At 38.0% G+C, this 22269-nt stretch overlaps 1 protein-coding gene across 4 annotated transcripts in view; it reads left to right on the top strand.

Moving 5' to 3' along the window:
• The window catches only part of LOC109408847 (protein catecholamines up), a 519706-nt gene that overhangs the window by 309853 nt on the left and 187584 nt on the right, over positions 1 to 22269 (top strand). For 2 of the 4 annotated variants that reach the window (XM_029863770.2, XM_029863769.2), the window contains 2 exons: positions 1829 to 1888; positions 18250 to 18279. In XM_029863770.2, the coding sequence (XP_029719630.1) occupies positions 1829 to 1888; positions 18250 to 18279 (90 nt within the window). The remainder of the gene's footprint in view (positions 1 to 1828; positions 1889 to 18249; positions 18280 to 22269) is intronic. The other 2 variants (XM_029863772.2, XM_029863771.2) reach the window with 1 other exon arrangement.

Genomic DNA, 22269 nt, shown 5'->3' with positions numbered 1-22269 from the left:
TTACGGGCAGGTCAGATCGGGTTGCACGTGGGCATCAGTTCTTGATGTCTGCTAAGCAGTTGGGCGCGGGCGGGGTTGACCCTGCCCGCCTTTCGAGGACAGCATGCTACCGTGATGGTCTCTCCAAAGCGAGTAATCGATGTTCGTTGCTGCAGGCTACGCAGCTAACCTTGAGGGTGCGATGTGCACTAGCCCCTCTCTGAAGCAATACCTTCTTGGTGGTTCCGGAGAGACGTCGGGTTTGGCGACCATAGGAATGTGTTTAGTGGGACGAGGAGAGAGTAGTCCTGGTTTTTACTATTGTAGTAGATGACGGCCTCAGCCCCACACTACCCTATCCTTGTTATTAGGGTGTCTGTTTGCAGATTATCGCCCTATGGTTGAGAAGAAAAAAAAAGACGGTATCCTCTTCGAATGAGTGTAATCAGTTTGTACCTTTCCACCCTGTTTTCACACAAGTGGATTACAAGTGGTAGTCGAAATACGCGTATCTGTCAAAAGTTAAGCTAAACAGGGCGGAATTAAAAGGTACAACCTGATTACGCTCATTCGAAGAATACTGATTTTGTTTGTTTTGATTAAGTTACTGGTGGAAGAGAGAATCGACGAAGAGAGATCGATCAAGTCAGTTAGACCCTAATAAAAAATTATCTAATATATTAATGTGTTTTTTTTTGTATTTCATTTGACCAGCGACTGTAAACACTTCAACCGTCAGTAATTGATTGTTCATTAGAGTCAATTTTGCATATTCTACCTTTACCCACTACCACTATACTCGAAAGACAAACAAACTTTCCGGTGCTATTCACTATTCAGCCAAGTCTCGCAATACATAGGGTAAAAGGGTATAATACGCCCCACCGGGGTAAAACGCCCCCCTTAATTTTCTAGCGATTCAAGCGCTTTCCGCATGCGTGATCGATTAGAGATCTTAAATATTGAAGAATAATTGCCATCAAGCTGGTCCGTTAGTTGATTGGTACAGAAAAGCAATAAAAATATCAAAAAGTCTGAAATCGAGGCTTTTGGCGTAATATTTTACCTCTTGTAAACTGACTACATTGTAAACGAAGCTAGTTCTGTTCGCTTATGTTATTTTGCAACTTTTATGCAGTTGAACACTTGTTAAAAGACCCTCCTAGGAAAAGCATGTGGTGGAATTAATCCTTGATACAGTTTTATCACGGGGCTGAACGTTTTTCTTTTGATGGGGCATATTGCCCCGTTTGTTTTGATAAGGTAAATTTTGGAACGTTTTCGAAAAATGTTTCAAAGCTTCCATAGCCGTCCCTCTAAAGGCAAAGTTCTCATGCAACACTTCACTGACTTTAGGAACAACGATTTGCAGTGGACAACAGATGGAATAAGGCGCCAATTTTAGATATATTGCCATTTCTGCTTAAGGGGGGCATATTATACCTGTTTACCCTACCTGGGTATAATATTCACTAAATTGACGAATCATCTGCTGAGCCGATCGCCTGCACACCATTCACCACCCACCCACCTACCAACGAACCGGCTAAAACAGCGTGCTGATCTCTCATCGTTGACGTACAAACAACAAGCATGCTGTTTAGCGGCCCCGTTGTTGTTTTCTGCAACGAACTTGATCCCGTGCATTCGCTCCACGCGGTATGCTTCGTTGGGTTTTGTGACACCGACGCGACCGCTTCCTATATATGATGTCGATGTGATGTTGATTATTGGTGCAAAAACCGCGTCAAACTTGCGACGAGAATGCAAGCGTTGAAATCTTCTCAACGAAACATTTACCAGAAACAGAGCACTAATCGATTCGATGTTTTTTTCTCTCTCGTTTCAGCTGGTGGAGAGGGGAGTGACGTAGAAACCAACAACATTCAGGATCTGCTAAATGATACCGGTGAGTATACCTTCATGTATGAGCAATCAGTTTTCACCACCCTCAATTAACACACACACCATGAGTAATTTGACTAAACTCACCAAACCAGAGTGTTAAAAACTTGCGCGCAACAACTTTAGTGCAATTTTCATCGCATTTCGTTTTCCAAGCCTTTCGAGATCTCCGCTTAGCTTCTTGTGTACAACTTTCATCGCATACACGATGAAAATTATATTTCAAGCTGCAATGAATCGACTTGTTTTCGTTTCCATTGCAACTACCAGTAGTAGCTTTTTCTTGGCGTGAGTTTCTGCGTGCAAGTTATTGCATGCAAGTACAGCGCAGAGCAGAAGATTTGTGATACGTGTAGTTACTTATCCTTTGTAACGTAAGTGATGGAACACGGGCGCTTCTTTCTGCACTGAAAAACCTTATAACTCATTTTTATATGATTTTCACAGTTCCAATGCTTCAAGATGAAATGGGAGCGCATCTGGGCATTTTTGACTCGCGTATTTTAGAGCACCGATCTCGTCATCCTCTCTCTCTCTCTCTCTCTCTTCTTGGCGTAACGTCCTCATTGGGACAAAGCCTGCTTCTCAGCTTAGTGTTCTATGAGCACTTTCACAGTTATTAACTGAGAGCTTCCTCTACCAATGACCATTTTGCATGCGTATATCGTGTGGCAGGCACGAAGATACTCTATGCCCAAGGAAGTTAAGGAAATTTCCTTTACGAAAAGATCCTGGACCGACCGGGAATCGAACCCGTCACCCTCAGCATGGTCATGCTGAATACCCGTGCGTTTACCGCCTCGGCTATATGGGCCCTCGTCATCCATAAAATGCTAGAAAACGAAAATGCTACAACGAGTGAGCAAGGGTACTCATTGCTTATTCAGCTCTGTTTGTTACTTGGATGACGAGATCCGTGCTTTCGATATTTGCAAGGCAGCCATTGTGACGGCCATCTTTGAATTTGTTCATATATGTCCTTAATGGCTCTGGTATTTTCGTGTTGTTCTATTCGTCATGAGGGGGTTTTTGTCGTCCAAATTGCCTGAAACCTTGTTATATGGAATACAGATTTGTAATACTTACGAAATGATCCTTTGGGGCGATCCATTAAGTACGCCACGGCCCTTGGGGAGGGGATGGGGTTTGTGAAAGTGTGACAAGCAATGTATTAAATATAGGAAAAACCCGTACGAAGGGGGGAGGGGGTCATAAAATCCTGATTTTAACGTGACGTACTTAATGGATGCTCCCTTTACCAAACAGGGTATACTATTATAAATATAAAAACACGATTGCTTTTGAACTAGACAGATGAATCAGTGTGTGGAGAATATTTTAGATAGGAATTCAGTTTGTTTAACTAAAACATATTATTGATATTCGCAAACATGAATAGAAATTTCGTCTGTTTGTTTAAAACTTATAGATATTTGCCCAAAAAACTTTTTTGATTCGGTCCAGCTACAACCTAATTTCTTCAATACTCAGACATATTCCATGTTCTGTGGGCGTTTGAAAAATACCAAATTTTCTTCTTAAAAAATTGTAACTCAAAAACGGTTGTTGGATTTAAATGATGTCCTCGAGGAGGTTTTAGGATATTTGAAGGACTTTAAAAATAAAAATACATTAAGGGGAATATTGATCGCGGATGTCGTTTCATTTTTTGAAAAAAAAACCTTACCTTTCATCTTTATTTTATTACTTTTCTGTAGAAAGCTAAATTCCAGCTTCAAAGTTTGCCAAGTTGCTCAGGATGGTCAAATGCTTCAATCTGTTTTTTTTTTTCGGATTCTTATTTTTAATCGATTTTTAAAACAAGCAGAAGGAACTAGTTTTTGATATTTTTCAAGCCAAAAATAGATTCTACAGACAGTTTCCTATGAAAAAATATACATTTTTTCTTACATTAAACCACAGATAACAGATGTTTATGCTAGTACAAATTTTTCGCGGAATCCTGTGTAAATGTTCAAAACGATATACGTTAGCTCACTACCGCCATCTACTCAACTGATTGCGACATTACATCTAACTTGAATGCAAGAATATTTCAAAGTTCCACTTTCATTCAAGATCGAATACAATCTTGAATGTAAAATTGCGTAGTGCATGCAATCTTGAAAGCGATCACTGACTATCGATCACTGCGCCATCTCTAAATGATTGCCACATGAGTTTCAGCTGCTCGTTACATACAAAATGACTGTTGAGCATTTTTACACACATTGCCAATATAAGCATAAACGTCTGTTATCTGTGATTAAACCGTTCCATAGTAACGGTGAATAACAAACATGCATAAATGAAAAAAATGGACCTTGAGTCCGTCTTGGTTCGTCGTTGCATTTTGTCGTCGTTCTGTGTGCGTGCTTTTAGAGAAAAAAAAAATTAGTTTTCGTGAGAGTCGGTCGTGTGATGCCAGCAGCGGATGACGCGTCGTCGTCGTCAATTTGAATGTGCACATCGTCGTACCCGTGTGCAGTTGTAGCGGTTCAGTGTGATTTCGAGGCCAGTTAGTGGAAGATGCTGCAGCACACTTCGAAGGATGTTTATTGGTGAGCTCGTTCCATTTTATCATAATAATTAATGCTAAAGGATATATAAAATTCTGCTCTGGTTTTTGTGTATTTATCTAACAAATATTGAAAAGTTCGTCACGTCATGTGTCGGCGCTAGTTCCAAATGCACAAACATTTTTCTTTCACTTTTTGCATGTACAAAAAAGTTTGAATGGTTCGTCATCTTCGGTGTCGACATTTTAATATTTTAGTCAAAATGAATAAATGTTTTGACTCAAATAAAGGTTGCATGAATCACATCATTTACCAAAGTGAATCCAAATCATGTGACTCTCCCCATCCCCACTAACAAAAACTCCTTCCCGTGACAGTCGTGGAGAAGATGAGGTGATCTCGGTCTCTAGTAGCAACGTACGCCACACTAACATTCCTTTCCTTCCATGATGACCGTAAGGACGTGGCCGGCGCTGTTATTGACTAATAAAGTTTGAAATTCTCGAACTGTGCACATTGAGAGCGGTAGCTACTCCCAAGCTCCGTTTGTTGGTTCCTTGTGCAATTTCGATTGTTCTGGTTAATCACGGAGTAGCAACTACGAATTTTACGGTCATCTATGCTCATGCTCATGCTCATGCTCATAAATGAAAAAAATGGACCTTGTAAAATGTTATACGCGAAGTTCTGAAAAAAAAAAAAAACAAAAAAAAAGTAATCATTTTGATTCTCAAATCTCACAATTTCCCATCACTTATGCTTAGTATTTTTTGAATTTGCTGTAACTTCAAACTTAAATTAAATCGCCGACCTCAGCAAACGGATTGCCGAGAATCCAACAGCCGAGAATCCGGTAATAATTTTTACTGAATCTCGGTAAAAGTTTTACCGAGATGTCGTCAAAACTTTGCCGAGATCTCGGTAATCCAACTTTTTACCGAGATCTCGGCAAAGTTCACCGAGACTCGGTAATGGTTTGCCGAAATCTCGGTAAAATTTTCACCGAGAATCAGTAAATATTTTACCGAGGTATCAGCTGTTGAATTCTCGGTAAACCCTTTACCGAGATCAATTTCTGAATTTAAGTGTGTAAGTACAGTTGAATATCGAAACAAAATATCTCCACATCTTTTGTTGAAAATTGTACGTACAATATGTTTTCAGTATCAAACTTGTCAAGAATTGTGTCTTTCTGTTGGTTTAAGGACATATATGAGCGAATCCAAAGATGGCCGTCACAATGGCTGCCTTGCAAATATCGAAAGCACGGATCTCGTCGTCGAAGCAACAAACAGAGCTGAAAAAGCAATCAGTAGCCTTGCTCACTCGCGGTAAACATTGAGTAGCATTTTCGTTTTCGGGCATTTTGTGGATGACGAGATCGGTGCTCTCAAAAATGTGAGTCAAAAATGCACCTGGACGTGGTCCCATTTCACCTTAAACAATCGATGAAAAATAAAACTTTAATAAAAAATAGTTAGAAGCATTTGGTTACGTGGAAAAATGATACAGAAAAGTTTTCTTATCCACGTATCCACAATAAATATCACTCTCAATGTTTTTTTTCTAATAGTCTTCTAAATATCGTAAACATTTTCGTAAAAGTCCTTTCAATCCAACTAACTGTTTTCGAGTTATATATTTTTGAAAATTAGGTTTCATTTTTATGTTTCAAAGTAAAGAATATCGAGTTAAAAATGGCAATTTTTTTCATCTTTTGGGCTGCAAATGCTCATAGTAAGATGAAATCTTTATCTTTACGACAGTGGACAGATCGCGTGGTGAGAGTAAAATTAAGCTTGTAGCTTTGTAAGGAGGACTGTTTATAAGAGTGTTTGAAAGAGCAGTTACGTCTATTTGAAAGGTAGATATCGATTTGAATTTTTGAATTAGGCACTGCCTTTTAAACATGTTATGAAATTCTTCTAGAAACTCGACCCCTCTTCATTCAGTTTTTTCATGGTTTTTAGAGATGCTCTATTTTTTGCAGTTTCTTTTTCTTCAGGAATTTGTACCACAAATCCAGTAGCCTTAGCCATGTTTCTTCTAGGACTTTGCATGGCGAATTCTGACAGCTGTTTCTCCAAGATGTCGGATGACTACTGCGATTTATATCAGGGACAAACTGGTGGTATTCATAACATGGTACAAGTTGTCAATTGCGAGCAAAAAAAAATTCAATTTTTACCTCATAAACCTTCCTTGGGTGAAAACTAACAGAACAAAACTAAGACGATAAAAATCAGAGATGTTTGCTTGGGTAGTCTCAAGTACAATGAAACAATCATATTTTCTTCTTTATCAGGGCGTTAGAAGTGGTAATAGATTTTGGTTTTAATAATAATAATTCTAATATTCCGAGCGCATTGCGTCGCATTGATTGTCCTCCTGTTTGCCGTTTGCTCACTACCGCCATCTACTCAGTAGGTTTGCGTACCACAGCGTAATTACCATTTGGCGATTATGTTTGCGTGACGATTATTTTTATCGCATTTTGTTCCCAGTGATGCGTCTGTTTGTCTGTGTTTATAGTATATGATTCCATGTCTGGATAGGCATATTAAGGCGAAACTGGAAGCATTTCCTCGTTTTTTTGGTTTTTGATTTTTTATTAAATAACGAAGCAATATTTTTAAAATCGGTTTTCGTGCACATGTAGAGTATGGATCAGGGTAGGGAATCGCGCCACTTGGGCGGTGGCTTCTATATTCGTCTGTTCTCCACTATAACTCAGTCTAAATTGAAACAATTGACACAACTTTTGGAATGTGATGAGATAGGTATAGTATCTACCCGTGTACAACATTTCAAGTCAATTGGTTCAAAATTGACTGAGTTAAAGTGGGAAACAGACGAATATAGAAGCCACCGCCCAAGTAGCGCGATACCCTATCTTCTAAATTTTTTACGCTGTAGAAAATGTTTTTCGAATGCACGAAAACCGATTTTAAAAATATTGCTTCGTTATTTAATAAAAACCCAGATTAATCCACCTAGTTGTGATAGTGCCTTTCTCGTCGAATATGTACTCATAAACTTTTCTTCGAAGTTAGCCAAAATGATGATGATGATGATGATGATTTTGTACCCACCATCAGCGCAAGGATTACCTATGGCTGCAGAGTCATACCGGAAGGGAATGATCTACCTGATGGTTTGTTGTAGCAGGGTAAGCTAAATTTACTGGAAACCTTCGGAAGACAACACGATGGTTGTTATCTCGTGACAAAGTCTGGCCACCCCACGAACATTTGTCCAGAAACCAGTTCATTTAGCTTCCTTAGGCTACCCCTCCCAATATCCCAAGTGCATGTAATTTAAATACATGTATTTATATGTATAATATGTATAATTACCTGAGTTTACCTGAAACAATAAATTTTATGATTATGATACACATAATTTAAAATTGACCTACATTACAATTACAACTTTATTTACCTGAACAGCGCTGAAACAAATCGTTATTTTATTAAATTTGAAGTTTACATCAAGTAAATATCACTGAAACGAATGGTATATTAGTAGTGGAAAAAACATTATACAAAAATAAAACAAAACACAGAAAAGTAAACCAAATTTTGATCTTAAAATTTTCCTGCATTTAAATCAAACAAGCTGGAAAATTACGAAATCAAAATTGGTTATGGTAGATCTTACTCCGTAACGCACCATTATTAGGTGATCTACCCACGTTACGGGTATCTTCGAAGTTAGCCAAAATGTTCCTGAATCCTGAAAACACTTTACACTAGCAACAATTTTAACAAAGCCATCATCGATTTTCGAAACTTATTGATGATACATATTCCGATGTTATGCTCAACAACAAAACAGAGCAGAAAAAGATCTCTCAGTTGACTGCTTGACCACCTTAACCCTAGTCGTGTATTGGGGTCATTGTGACCCCATTCCATCCACTACGGCAGCGGGGTGAGCGTCAGCTAATGCTTGAAGAAGGTTTACTTTATTCACAATCACAGATCACTTTGTGATCTTCGCCAATGTTTATTTCAGCACACTTTAGGCTATATTTTAGTATCATTGGTAACACAATTCATGTAAAATTTGACCTTCCTACGAGGAAAATGCAGAAAATGGAGATTTTCCATTCAAATTTCAATCGCAATGAGAAGAGTGAGGGCTCAACCAGCCGCACCCAAATTGTGAGCAGTAATTTTAGAAGCATAAGGAGATTGGAGATTGAAAAACTGTATAAGGTTGATGCGATTAAATTATATTTTTATATAAAACGTTGATCCATCCTACTATACATTTATACCGCAGGAATCTGAAATGGTGTGATTTGAAGAGATCGCTTTGGTCACGATTTCGTTCTCTCGCATATATGAAGACTTTGATCATTTCTTCATTTTTTATCTTATTCAACGTTTACATGCTATCAAAAAAGCCACAATTTCATTTATCGCTTTGACATTTATTTTGTTAACCTTTATAATTCCGCTATTTGATGTGCAGCTTGCATGGGTTTGGTTAAATTTTACGTTTGACTACTTCCGGCGGGACACCTGGAACTGATTCCGGTTGTCTCAAATCTGGTCTTAGACTATGTTTTTGTCAACTGTTCATCACGTGACCTGAAAAGCCGGAAAATGATGTGATTTGAGGCTATTTTCTTGCTAACCGTTCGGCAAATTTTTGAAAATGCCGCGATTTTATGTATCCCATGCATGGTTTTGGATCACTTCTATCAAATCACACCCGCAACCGATTCCGAACTACTGTGGCCTGAGACTATTTTCTTGTTGATCGTTCATCAGATTATCCAAAACGCCGCTATGGTTTAGTTCTTTTCTATATTTTACCACTTCCGACGCGTTACTCGTCTTGTCACCAGTTCTGGAACACTACCGGTTCTCCCAAATATGGTCTGAGATTATTTGTTGGTTAACCGTTTATCTTGTTACTGAATAAGTCATCGATATGTCGCATGTATTGGTTCTCTTTTACATTTGATCATTTCTGGCGGGACACCCGTAATCAGTTCCGTAACACACTGATAGGGCTTGCGTCTATTTTCTTGCAACTGTTCATCATGTTACCTAAAAAGCCATGATTTGAGGTATCGCATGCATGGGTTTGGTGTCACTTCCGGCCCGGAACCGGTTGCGAAACACTACCGATAGTCTCTTAAATAGTCTGAGCCTATTTGCTTGCTAAAGTTTATCAGGTTATCAAAAAAGCCATGGGTTTGGTTCAATTTTATATTTAGCCGCTTTCGGAGGGAACTAGTTTCGGCACTACTGACAGTCCATAATGTGGTCTTAGCCTACTTCCTCAATAAGCGGTTATCAAGTTGTCGAAAAAGCCGTGATTTGATTTGCCGCATGCAAGAGTTTCGTCAACTTTTATATACGGCCACTTCAGGCGGAACACCCGGAACCGGTTCTGAAACACTACCGGTTCATATAAGGTCTGAGACTGTTTTCTTGCTAACTGCTCATCAGGTTATCGAAAATGCCGTAGTTTGATGTGCCGCATGCATGGGTTTGGATCACTTTTATATATGACCACTTCCAGTGGGACATCCGGAACCGGTTCCGATACACTGCCGGTTCAGATATGGTCTGAGTCTTATTTTATGCCAACCTTTCATTGGGTTATCAAAAAAGTCGCGCTTTGATGTATCGCATGCATGGATTTGGTTCACTTTTATATTTGGCCACTTCCTGCGGGACTCCCGGAACCGGTACCGGAACACTTCCGGTTCATATATGGTCTGAGACTGTTTTCTTGCTGACTGTTTATCAGGTTATCCAAAATGCCGCAATTTGATGTGTCGCATGCATGGATTTGGTTCACTTTTATATTTGGCCACTTCCGGCGGGACTCCCGGAACCGGTTCCGGAACACTACCGGTTCAGATATGGTCTGAGATTATTTTCTTGCTGATTGTTCATCAGGTTATCCAAAATGCCGCAATTTGATGTGTCGCATGCTTGGATTTGATTCACTTTTATTTTTGGCCTATTCCGGTGGGACTCCCGGAACCGGTTCCGGAATACTACCGGTTCAGATATGGTCTGAGACTGTTTTCTTGCTGACTGTTCATCAGGTTATCCAAAATGCCGCAGTTTGATGTGTCGCATGTATGTGTTTGTTACATTTTTAAGTATGGCCCCTTCCAAGGGTACTGGTCCGGAACACGTAAATGGCCATAACTCCGGAACGGCTGGACCGATCCGAACCATTTTCAATAGGAAACAATGGGACCAGATTCCGCGTCGAATGAACCATCGGTCATTAAAATCGGTTGAGGTTTACTGCCAAAAAGTGATGTGAGTTTATTTGTACACACACATACACACACACACATACACACACACACACACACACACACACACACACACATACACACACACACACAGACATCACCTCAATTCGTCGAGCTGAGTTGATTGGTATATGTGACTTGACCCTCCGAGCCTTCTATCAAAAAGTCGTTTTTGGAGTGAACATATAGCCTTTCAAGTACACTTAGTGTACGAGAAAGGCAAAAATCAAAATCCAAAAAGTGAGGAAATGGATCCAGTTTCGCCTTAAGTTTGTATTATATTAGGCGTGATAAATTCTTTATTGAAATAAGGGTACTCGCTCATATTACCCCGACGGTTCAAAATCAACGCATAATCCACATTTTTTTTTAAAATTATTGTTTTGTTTCATTAACACTATTGCGCTATGCCATTTTAATGCATCTATTGCAGTATTATTAGAATCATTATGACCATATGAAATGCGACAGATTCAACGTTGTTTTCTGTGTCTTCAATCGACTTTTGCTTGAGGTGGTCAAATAATTATGATTTATCCTATTTTTATCATAATTTGAGCAAATTTTAACCAATCATAAAACCATGACTGCAATCTTTTTTTCACAAAATGTTTCATGCTTGGTTTCATGTTGAATTTGAGGTACCATAACCAAGTACATACTTAATTTCAAACACTGAGCTCGGTTTTTTTATAAGGTCAATCACATACAACTTGTTTAGCAAAAATGGACTGTTTACCAATTCCATATATTCCGTGGCAAATTCTTATCCTCAAATATGCCTATGCATTTAATGGTTATTTTTTAAGGTAAGAGGTGAAGAAACGAGACACCATTGCACATATCGTATTAACAGTCGTGTTACTGAATCGCTGTATAATCGATCACCGTAACTATTCAAATAGTTATGCTGTTTTTTTTTTATTATTTCTTCAAACAAGTACCGTACAACCATTCCATACATGAGCTATACATGAATAGACAAGATGATCAGGACAGCCAAAATTGTCACTTCTCGAAAAATGGTCGGAAGCTGTAAGGTACCCCGGGACAAGTGAGAATCCGGGGCAAGTGAGACCTACAGCTATAATTGTTTTTATTTTTTATTTATATGACAAACATTCTTCATGGAAAACATAGGTATCACACCAACGAATGCTTTGAATTTAAAAATTGTTATTGTTCTCACCATAAAGAGCCCATATATGTTATTGTTGTTCATATGTGATTTTCAATTCACTAAGTGAGATTAACGTACTCTACTACATTCGTCTTTTAAAAATAGAATAGCAAATAACGTAAAACTTTTTCGGTTTTAGGATAATATTTGGAGTGCTCTGAAATTATTTCAAGCGAAAAATCTGTAATTTATTTTCATTCATTACATTTAGTTGACTGCTCTCACTTGCCCCAGTGCATTTCAGCATCTGGGGCAAGTGGGACCTATGAGAGTAAACGTACATAATTTCATAGTATGATCTCGCTTTCTTTTTAACCTAAACCAAAATTTACGCAAAAGTGAAGTAAAAATCGGCGCTTTAAGTAATCAATAATTAAATTATACATAATTATTTCTATTATTATGATGAAGCTATTGTTTAATACGGTAAATTCTTGGGTAGAACATTTTTTTTCTAAACCATCTATTTTTCTTATTTTCATCGAAGCAAATTCCATTATTTTTTCGTTTTTCACTGTATAATGAGTTTTCTGAGTGTTAAGGAACCGGCCATAAAGTTTGAAAATTTGGAAACGACTTATTCAAAGTTCATGGTCTAAAAATCTTCATTTAATGATCGTAAAATTATGTTATGGAAAACATAACATCTGTAAATCTTTAAAAATCTTCTGGCAAGATTAATCAGCTACGTTATATGAAAAGAAAGTTTGGAAATCTTCCGGCATTTAACTTAATGGCGCCTTTTGTATAAAAAAAACAATTTGTTTTGCACAAGCTGCTAGAGTTAAATCATTTTTTTTTCTCAATGATTCGTTACTGTATGTGTTACGTAATTTATGCACAATACCGCAAAACTCTTCCAACATAAATTGCTAAACATGAATATTCGCATAAGATATTTATAACTTATGCTACCTTACATATATGCAGCAACTATATTAAGCCATTTGTACAAAAATTCCAAATAGGTCCCACTTGCCCCATCATACGGAATAAATGAAGATCTGCTCCACTTTTCATTATATGAATAATATAAAGAATGTAAAAATTTTGAAAAAGTTTTAGTGCCCGTTAATAAGAAGAAATATACCAACAATGTCTTTTAGAACCATTGGAATTATAAAATTATTTATATTAAGAATTTTTTGGCATGACAAAACCAAACTAGCATTTTTTAGGTCCCTCTTGCCCCGGGGTACCTTAACTTCTTGGTTCAAATTTGGAAAAGATCGAGCTATTCTACACTACACAAGTTCAAATGTTCAAGAAAAAGGTATAATTATCCGATAACCAACTTTGAGTTGTTATATCTCCGGATTCAATGAGCCGAATGCAATGAAATTTAGAGCATTTATGACTTATATGATGAGCTATGAAAAACTTTTAAGAAAATTTGCCCGATTTTTTTCTAAATTTGGACCACTGATACCAGCGGCGTCGTGGTCGCGATTTTATCCGCGGTCAAGTTCGCAGAGTGTGAAAAATCCTCGGTACCCAGTTACGTTATTTATGTTTAGTCCTTTACTGTCAGATCGATGTAACACGCTAAATTTGATTTACACAAAAGGCAATTTACACGAAAAAAATACACGGTAATGAATATTATTGAGTACCGGACAGGACACACAAAATTCAATGGTTTTCTTTGGTACATCGAGGTCTTGAAATTAGTCTATGCTGATACCTTGACTGATACACAACTTATTGATAAACTCAAGGGGAATGACATATCCTTTTCTTACCGGAAAATCCGCATTTATCCATTCCTAACCGTTGCTAACCGCTGCTAACTACAATGCGATATCTTTGTATTTTTCGATATCTTTTTATTTTTGATAAATACAATATCAGTTTTAGCGTTTTTTTTAAGCGGACCTGGTGTGATGGTTAGAACACTTAACTATCACGCCGAGGACCTGGGATCGAATCCCAGTCCCGACAAACTTTCGAGATGAACTAGCCTAGGGTTAAAACTCTCGTAAATACAGATAAAAAATATCAGTTTTTTGCATAAATTTCAATAAATATTCCACAAGGTAGGAAAACTATAATATTTTAGAAAACTCGTTATTATGTACCTGAACTGGATTTAGTTTAAGATCAATAACAACACATTTCTTAATATTCAACCTTACTTTCCTCATACTTAACATTTACAATTTCATGAACTAATAATACACTGGTAAGCTGGTCAGTAATAAAGCACCAAACAGTATGATGCTTGCTGTAGTGAGGTGCTCTGTTTTTATGGAAATTTATAAAGAAAATATATTTAGATCTAGCGATGCTATATAGATTATAGATCATACTCTCAATTTGTCCAGCCATGTTGAGAATTGCTTCCTAAATGGTACTGAAGAAATATATACTTGAAAGAGTATTCTTCATCACAAATTTCGTCCATAATGATGGTCATAGTGAAAAACTGCATACTTTTTGCTTCACCAATACAACGCCTCGATTGTAGAAAAACTTATTATTATTTATTTTCAACCAGGCTCGATCTTATATCATTATATACCTTTTTTGAAAATAATTGTATGTAACATTTTAACCTTCCTAATGCATTACGTTGGCTACAGCTCGCTGACGTAGTGAACGGTTTGGGTCAAAAATGATCCTAATGCCCAAGGAGGCTTCCGACATCATTTTGTATTAATCTTTCAATGAATTCCATTTTTATTTGGAAGTAACTTTAAAGAACGCCGTTGTTTTGATTCCGAAGATTGCAAGGACGCACAGTTACTAAGCCAGTGATAACCCTGTGGTCTTGGAGCTACTGCTTTAGAACATAAGCCACCGTCTCCAACTTCCGAAGCGTAGATAGGTGCGTGAGTAAAGCACGCGTTCTCCGATCTCGATGTCCTTGATTCGATTCCAGGTTGCGACATTTTTTTTTTCTATTGCGTAAACATGTTTCATAAGATGTCTAATAAAATGATATCATATAGGAATTTCTCGGGGAGAGCGACACGAAGCGACAAGCCGAAAATCCCCAAAAAAGCCGAAAAAGTCGAAAAAAAACGGTAAAACCCGCAAAACTTTTGCGGATTTTAGCGACTTTTTTGGGCTTTTTCAGCTTTTTTTAGGTTTTTTGGCTTGGCAAAACTAGTGTCGCTCCCCCTGGAATGTCTTATGGAAATCAAATTTTTTTTCTTATGTCGAAAGTTCATAAGACAAACTTGAGATTAGTTTTCTCAGTGTAATAATAGGGACGAATGACCTTCGGGTTAAAGTCCCACGAACCCAACAAAAGAAGATATTACACAATCCAATCCAATTTAATCATGGTCATTTGTCCGTTTCATAAACTAAAGAGTCTAATCATATCGTTCTACAGTAGGCGCATTTTCATCGATATAAGTACAAATAATCGAATTTTTCACCGATTTCGTGCTGGATCTAGTAACAAAAGCTTTTATGAACCACCCTATCACGAAAGCTTTGCTCACACTTGTGTGCAAGTTTTCTTCTGGCCTCTCGTTATGCTTATGTGGAGAATGGCCATAGAATAAGCTTCCTCTAGTTGCACGCAACTTTTTAGGGTGAGCTTTTTTATATTCATTTAGCGCTCTGAACATCACAAATAGCACACTGTATCGTGTGTGGCCTACTTGCAGTTAATATTCTTCCGATATTTCTGTTGTGCTAAGATATGTGATTATTCATACACTATGTTCAATCGTAATAATCTGTAATAATGCTTCATACAACCAAAAGGCACCTATAAAAAAATCAGCATAGTTGATTATTCGCCATTTGCAGAGCATTTGCAACAAATTTATGATTCTTTTCTTATTGCTAATAACTGAAGTGAAGAATTTTAATTATTCTAATTTAGCGATTGCTGCTTAACAAATTCTTGTCGTTCTTTTTTAAGCATAGTGCTTCTATTTTCAGCTCTCTTTCAATTGTTTATTTTTGTATTTGTTTTGTTTCTTTTTTGTATTTTTTCTAGAAATTTTGCTCCACAGCATTTGCAGCTTATCGCACTAATCATGTAGACGCGATCTATTTCAATTTAAATGAAATTTTGCTCATGTAGGGTAGAAATTTAATTCGTCATATGTGCTAATTCGCGTCATATCAGATAGAAAATAGCCAAATCCTAGAGATATTTCAACTTACCATTAGGTACCAATGACGCATTAGATAGAAGCAAAAAGATAATGACTATCAAAAACCGGTCCTAATAGCACTGGAAATCGAATAATTACGCAAAATTTCACGTTTTAGTTTCACTCCACTTAGGACTTCACCTTTTTTTCTCGTTTTGCGTATGCCAAAGGCAACCAGAGTAGCAGCTAGCCGAATTATTCTCAATCACCGTTCACTTTTCACTTAACCAGAATCACTTGTTGAACTGACTTTCAATTCACATTCCACAGAAGCTCTGTGCACTTCAAAGTTGAATTGCATTGCTGCGGAATGCACCAAAAGCTGCTTACTAATCGAAATTAATTGTATTTCCCGTCGTAAAAATAGAAAGATCAGGTTCTTCAGTGGAACATCACGGTACTTTCGCGTTACGAAGAAAGAAAACAGTAATCTACTTAATGGTAACGAAAATATGTGTTTATTTACCAACGACACAAATGTTACAGACTAACATGATCTTCTTCACAACAACACTACCAATCTGACAGTTTCACTCGGTCAGGACATGGCACTATCATCGCTGATATTCTACTGGACGAGGGGTAGTACACTACCAATTCCCCAACAAAATAGACGTGAACTAGATGGAAACAGAATTCGAGGGACAATTATTCAATCTTGTTATTTGAAGGAAACTGTAGTTCTTTCACAATGTATGTTTATATGATATGGAATATTATTTATAAATTAATAATTGATACCAAATTGGCCATGAGTTGTAAGGCGAAGTATTAGAATAAACTTGACCATTTTTGGTCGGTGCTTAGATAGACGGGAATTAGATAAAAAAAAAATCCCAATGAGCTTCTATCCGAAAATGTTTTTATGTTATTAGTTTTGCAATATAAAAACCTAGCTTTCGAAAAGGGTGTATGGGATAAATTTAAACCATGCCTTTGAAAAAGTTTCAGGATATTATTTATTTGTTTTTCCAAAATCCTTACCCTTCTATTATTTTTCTCTAGAAAGCTTACTTTTAGCCTTACAATTTGCCAGTTAGCCTAGGATGGTCAAATGCTTCTAACTATTTTTCTGTTTTTTATTTTTCATCGATTTACAAAAACAAGTAGAAGGAAATCATTGTTTATACCAAAAATAGATACTACATACACTTTCCAAAGAAAAAACTTGACATATATTTTCTTACATCTAACCATCCTTAAGATCAAGGGAATAAAAAAAATGACTGTGGATTAGTGGACAATGAATGCCATTCCACACGTCAACGGCGAACTTTACAACCCTTTCTTTGGCCTTCAAGTGGCCTCCAGCTAATCCAGAACACACATTCCACCGGTGTGCGGTGGATTAAAGGCAATATACCGCCCCATAATGGAGACGATAACACAGTCGATTATCCCGGTTTGTCCAACAGCCGTCAATCCAATCCAGTAGTGCAGTAGTGGGAGGATTAGTGACCTGGAATGCGTCCACCACTTTACCGGATCTCGGTCGGTCGGGACAATTTTATTTATAAATAAAACACTCCTCGCTGGATTAATTTTCCATGATAGACTGAATGGGATCATTCAGCGTGAACGTGCACTCCACGCTCTTGATCCCTTGATTGAAAAGTGTCACCGCTCGCCCAGTATAATTGGACCCATCTGCGTCATCTGCGTAAGCGCGCGATGACAGCCAACTGACACGGATGGCAGTTGCCGTCATCATGTTGAGCGTTGAGGTTATGTTCACGTGAGTCGATACGTGATCTCGACTCGATTTACGTCACCACTTTTGCTAGAAGGGATCAATTCTGGAGCTCGATTTGAATAGGTCGTATGTGCTTTTGTCGATTCAAAATTCGATCAGTTGGATTCGCTTATTATAGCGAAAACCGTTGAAATTAAGCAAAGCTGATACATACAGCAGAATCCTCACAAAACAGGCTTTCTGTTCCATCATTGAAAGTTTGCAAAATATCTGCCATATTGCTACAATGACTAAAATAAACTGATCGAATTTTTAATCGACAAAAGCACATACGACCTATTCAAATCGAGCTCCAGAATTAGGCCCGATTCGATTCTGGAATGGAAAAGCGATTGACATCGATTTCACCGTGGTTTATAGTGGTGCGCCCTTTTTAATTGTTCCACCATCGCTCTCTTGCGTCATCCGCTTATTATTGCGCATTTAGTTCACACATCATCTGTCATCTGCCTGTGTTGTTCACACGTTCTTTTTGTTTTTGTCTTTTTCTATCATTTCAGATTCAGAACTTTCCTCCCTATCGCATGTTGGTAAGTGTGCCGCTTTATTTGTTGATCTTTACAAGCATTGTTCTCATTGTTTTTGTTTGCATTTATTTTGTTTTTGCCCTACACGCGTGCCATTTGTTTGCAATACGATACGGTTGTTTTGTTTCTTATCTCTAGGTTTGACATTTCAGGTAGGTATCACAACACTTCCTGGTTTACGGTTTCAGGGTCATCGGGTTTACCGGATTAAGCGAGTTTCCGTTTCACCGATAACTCCGCTGTATCAAAACAAATTTCGCAAAAAGAAGATCCATTCGTAATCGGCGTGATTATCTGATGGAAAGGCCATGACATGGAAAGCCATTTGTTAGGGTTCACGACTCGACCTCGTGATTTGTACTTCGTACCAATTTCATTGAGAAGCGAAGCATTAATTAAATGGGGGCTGTAATTTGATTCATTGGAAGAGACTATTTTTGTGAAAAAACTCGGAGGCATAGGAGCTAGAAACAGACGGAAATAAACGATATGGCTTCTCCTCTAGCAGTATGGTCGTCTCGTCTCCCAGCTGTCTGTACTCATAAAAGGGTAATCTTTGTGGGAAAAATAGAGAGAAGTAGATGATGATGACAAATGGAAAGTTTCTGGGAAAGCTACTGGAAAATTACGAAAAGGTACACGGAGGGAAATGGTGAATGATAGCTTCGCATCATTCGGAAATAACATTACCGTCAGTGTACTGAAGCTTCCGCTACTGGAAACATGACCTTTCCGCTATAATTTGAATGCTTTCAGTGGCACTTCAAGGATAACGACAAAAATTTCCACGCAGAGATGATTGCTGTATGTAATTGGGTTTCTTTTCATATTTTCCCATTTTCCACATCGTGGTCTGGATGGAAATCAGTCGAATCTGGTTATTTTCCACAGCTGGATATCCTATCAGAGTTCGTTTTTATATTATGTCTATCTATCATCCCATACCATAAATTTCGCTACTTGTCTCTGTATCTTTTTTCCCCCCAAAGGCCAACTGCTGAGAGACAGATTAGATAATATTGCTTCATTCAGTGGAAAAGGGTTGATAATGCATAGAAAAACTTGCTAAATCATTATCTCGTTCGGCACAGTGTTGGATAAACACTGAATAGATATGCCGCGGGAAATAAGGGACGATAAGAACCCGGAAATTTACAAATATGAGGGACCAGGAAAATCATCTGCTCGTATGCAAAATCCTGGTATTTGCCACAGCAATTCTGCTGGAATTGTCACATCAGTTCTGCTGGAATTGTCATACCAATTCTGCAAGAATTGCTACTGCAGTTCTGTTAGAATTGCTACTGAAGTTGTGCTAGAATTACTACTGCAATTCTGCTAGAATTGCCATAGCAATTCAACTAGAATTTCAACTGCAATTCTGCTAGAATTGCTACTGCAATTCTTCTAAAAATGCTACTGCAATTCTGCTAGAATTGCTGGAATTATCACACCATTTCTGCTAGAATTGCCAGAATTGCTTCTGCAATTCTGCTGGAATTGCCAGAATTGTTACTGCAATTCGGCTAGAACTGCTACTGCAATTCTGCTAGAATTGCTACTGCAATTTTGATAGAATTGCCACTGAAATGCTGCAAGAATTGCCATTGCAAATCTGCTAGAATTGACATACCAAATCTGCTAGAATTGCCACAGCAATTCAGCTAGAATTTCAACTGCAATTCTACTAGAATTGCAACTGCAATTCTGCTAGAACTGAAACTGCAATTCTTCTAGAAATGCTACTGAAATTCTACTAGAATTGCCACTGCAATTCTGCTAGAATCAACACTGCAATTCTGTTAGAATTGTCACTGCAATTCTGTTAGAATTCTCACTACAGTTCTGCTAGAATGGCCACTGCAATTCTGCTACAATTGCAACAGCAATTCTGCTGAAATTGTCACATTAATTCTGCTGGAATTGTCACTGCAATTCTGCTGGAATTGTAACAGAAATGTTGCTGAAATTGTTACACCAATTCTGCTAGAATTGCTACTGCAGTTCTGCTAGAATTGCTACTGCAGTTCTGTCAGAATTGCTACTGCAATTCTGCTAGTATTGCCAAACCAATTCTGCTGGAATTGCTACTGCAGTGCTGAAAGAATTGCCATTGCAAATCTGCTAGAGTTGACATTGCAACTGTGCTAGAATTGCCACAGCAGTTCAGCTAGAATTTCAACTGCAATTCTACTAGAATTGCTACTGCAATTCTTCTAGAAATGCTACTGCAACTCTGCTATAATTGCTACTGCAATTCTGCTAGAATTGCTACTGCAATTCTGCTAGAATTGCTACTGCAATTCGGCTAGAATTGCTACTGCAATTCGGCTAGAATTGCTACTGCAATTCTGCTAGAATTGCTACTGCAATTCTGGTACAATTGCTACTGCAATTCTGCTAGAATTGCTACTGCAATTCTGCTAGAATTGCTACTGCAATTCTGCTAGAATTGCTACTGCAATTCGGCTAGAATTGCTACTGCAATTCGGCTAGAATTGCTACTGCAATTCTGCTAGAATTGCTACTGCAATTCTGGTACAATTGCTACTGCAATTCTGCTAGAATTGCTACTGCAATTCTGGTACAATAGCTACTGCAATTCTGCTAGAATTGCTACTGCCACAGATAACAGACGTTTATGCTTATATTGGCAATGTGTGTAAAAATGCTCAACAGTCATTTTGTATGTAACGAGCAGCTGAAACTCATGTGGCAATCATTTAGAGATGGCGCAGTGATCGATAGTCAGTGATCGCTTTCAAGATTGCATGCACTACGCAATTTTACATTCAAGATTGTATTCGATCTTGAATGAAAGTGGAACTTTGAACTATTCTTGCATTCAAGTTAGATGTAATGTCGCAATCAGTTGAGTAGATGGCGGTAGTGAGCCAACGTATATCGTTTTGAACATTTACACAGGATTCCGCGAAAAATTTGTACTAGCATAAACATCTGTTATCTGTGCTACTGCAATTCTGCTAGAATTGCTACTGCAATTCTGCTAGAATTGCTACTGCAATTCTGCTAGAATTGCTACTGCAATTCTGCTTGAATTGTTACAGCAATTCTGCTAGAATTGCTACTGCAATTCTGCTAGAATATCTACTGCAGTTCTGCTGGAATTGCTACTGCAGTTCTGCTAGAATTGCTAATGCCATTCTGCTAGAATTTCTACTGCAGCTCTGCTAGAATTTCTACTGCAATTTTGCTAGAATTGCTACTGCAATTCTGCTTAAATTGCTACTGCAATTCTGCTTGAATTGCTACTGCAATTCTGCTAGAATTGCTACTGCAATTCTGCTAGAATTGCTACTGCAATTCTGCTAGAATTGCTACTGCAATTCTGCTAGAATTGCTACTGCAATTCTGCTAGAATTGCTACTGCAATTCTGCTAGAATTGCTACTGCAATTCTGCTTGAATTGCTGCTGTAATTCTGCTTGAATTGCTGCTGCAATTCTGCTTGAATTGCTGCTGCAATTCTGCTTGAATTGCTGCTGCAATTCTGCTTGAATTGCTGCTGCAATTCTGCTTGAATTACAACTGCATTTCTGCTAGAATTGCTGCTGCAATTCTGCTAGAGTTGCTGCTGCAATTCTGCTAGAATTGCTGCTGCAATTCTGCTAGAATTGCTGCTGCAATTCTGCTAGAATTGCTGCTGCAATTCTGCTAGAATTGCTGCTGCAATTCTGCTAGAATTGCTGCTGCAATTCTGCTAGAATTGCTGCTGCAATTCTGCTAGAATTGCTGCTGCAATTCTGCTAGAATTGCTGCTGCAATTCTGCTAGAATTGCTGCTGCAATTCTGCTGGAATTGCTGCTGCAATTCTGCTGGAATTGCTGCTGCAATTCTGCTAGAATTGCTGCTGCAATTCTGCTAGAATTGCTGCTGCAATTCTGCTAGAATTGCTGCTGCAATTCTGCTAGAATTGCTGCTGCAATTCTGCTAGAATTGCTGCTGCAATTCTGCTAGAATTGCTGCTGCAATT

The sequence above is a fragment of the Aedes albopictus genome, chromosome 1 (assembly GCF_035046485.1).
Source record: "Aedes albopictus strain Foshan chromosome 1, AalbF5, whole genome shotgun sequence".
Classification (NCBI taxonomy): Eukaryota; Metazoa; Arthropoda; class Insecta; order Diptera; family Culicidae; genus Aedes; species Aedes albopictus.
This window is presented reverse-complemented; position numbering and strand designations above follow the sequence as displayed.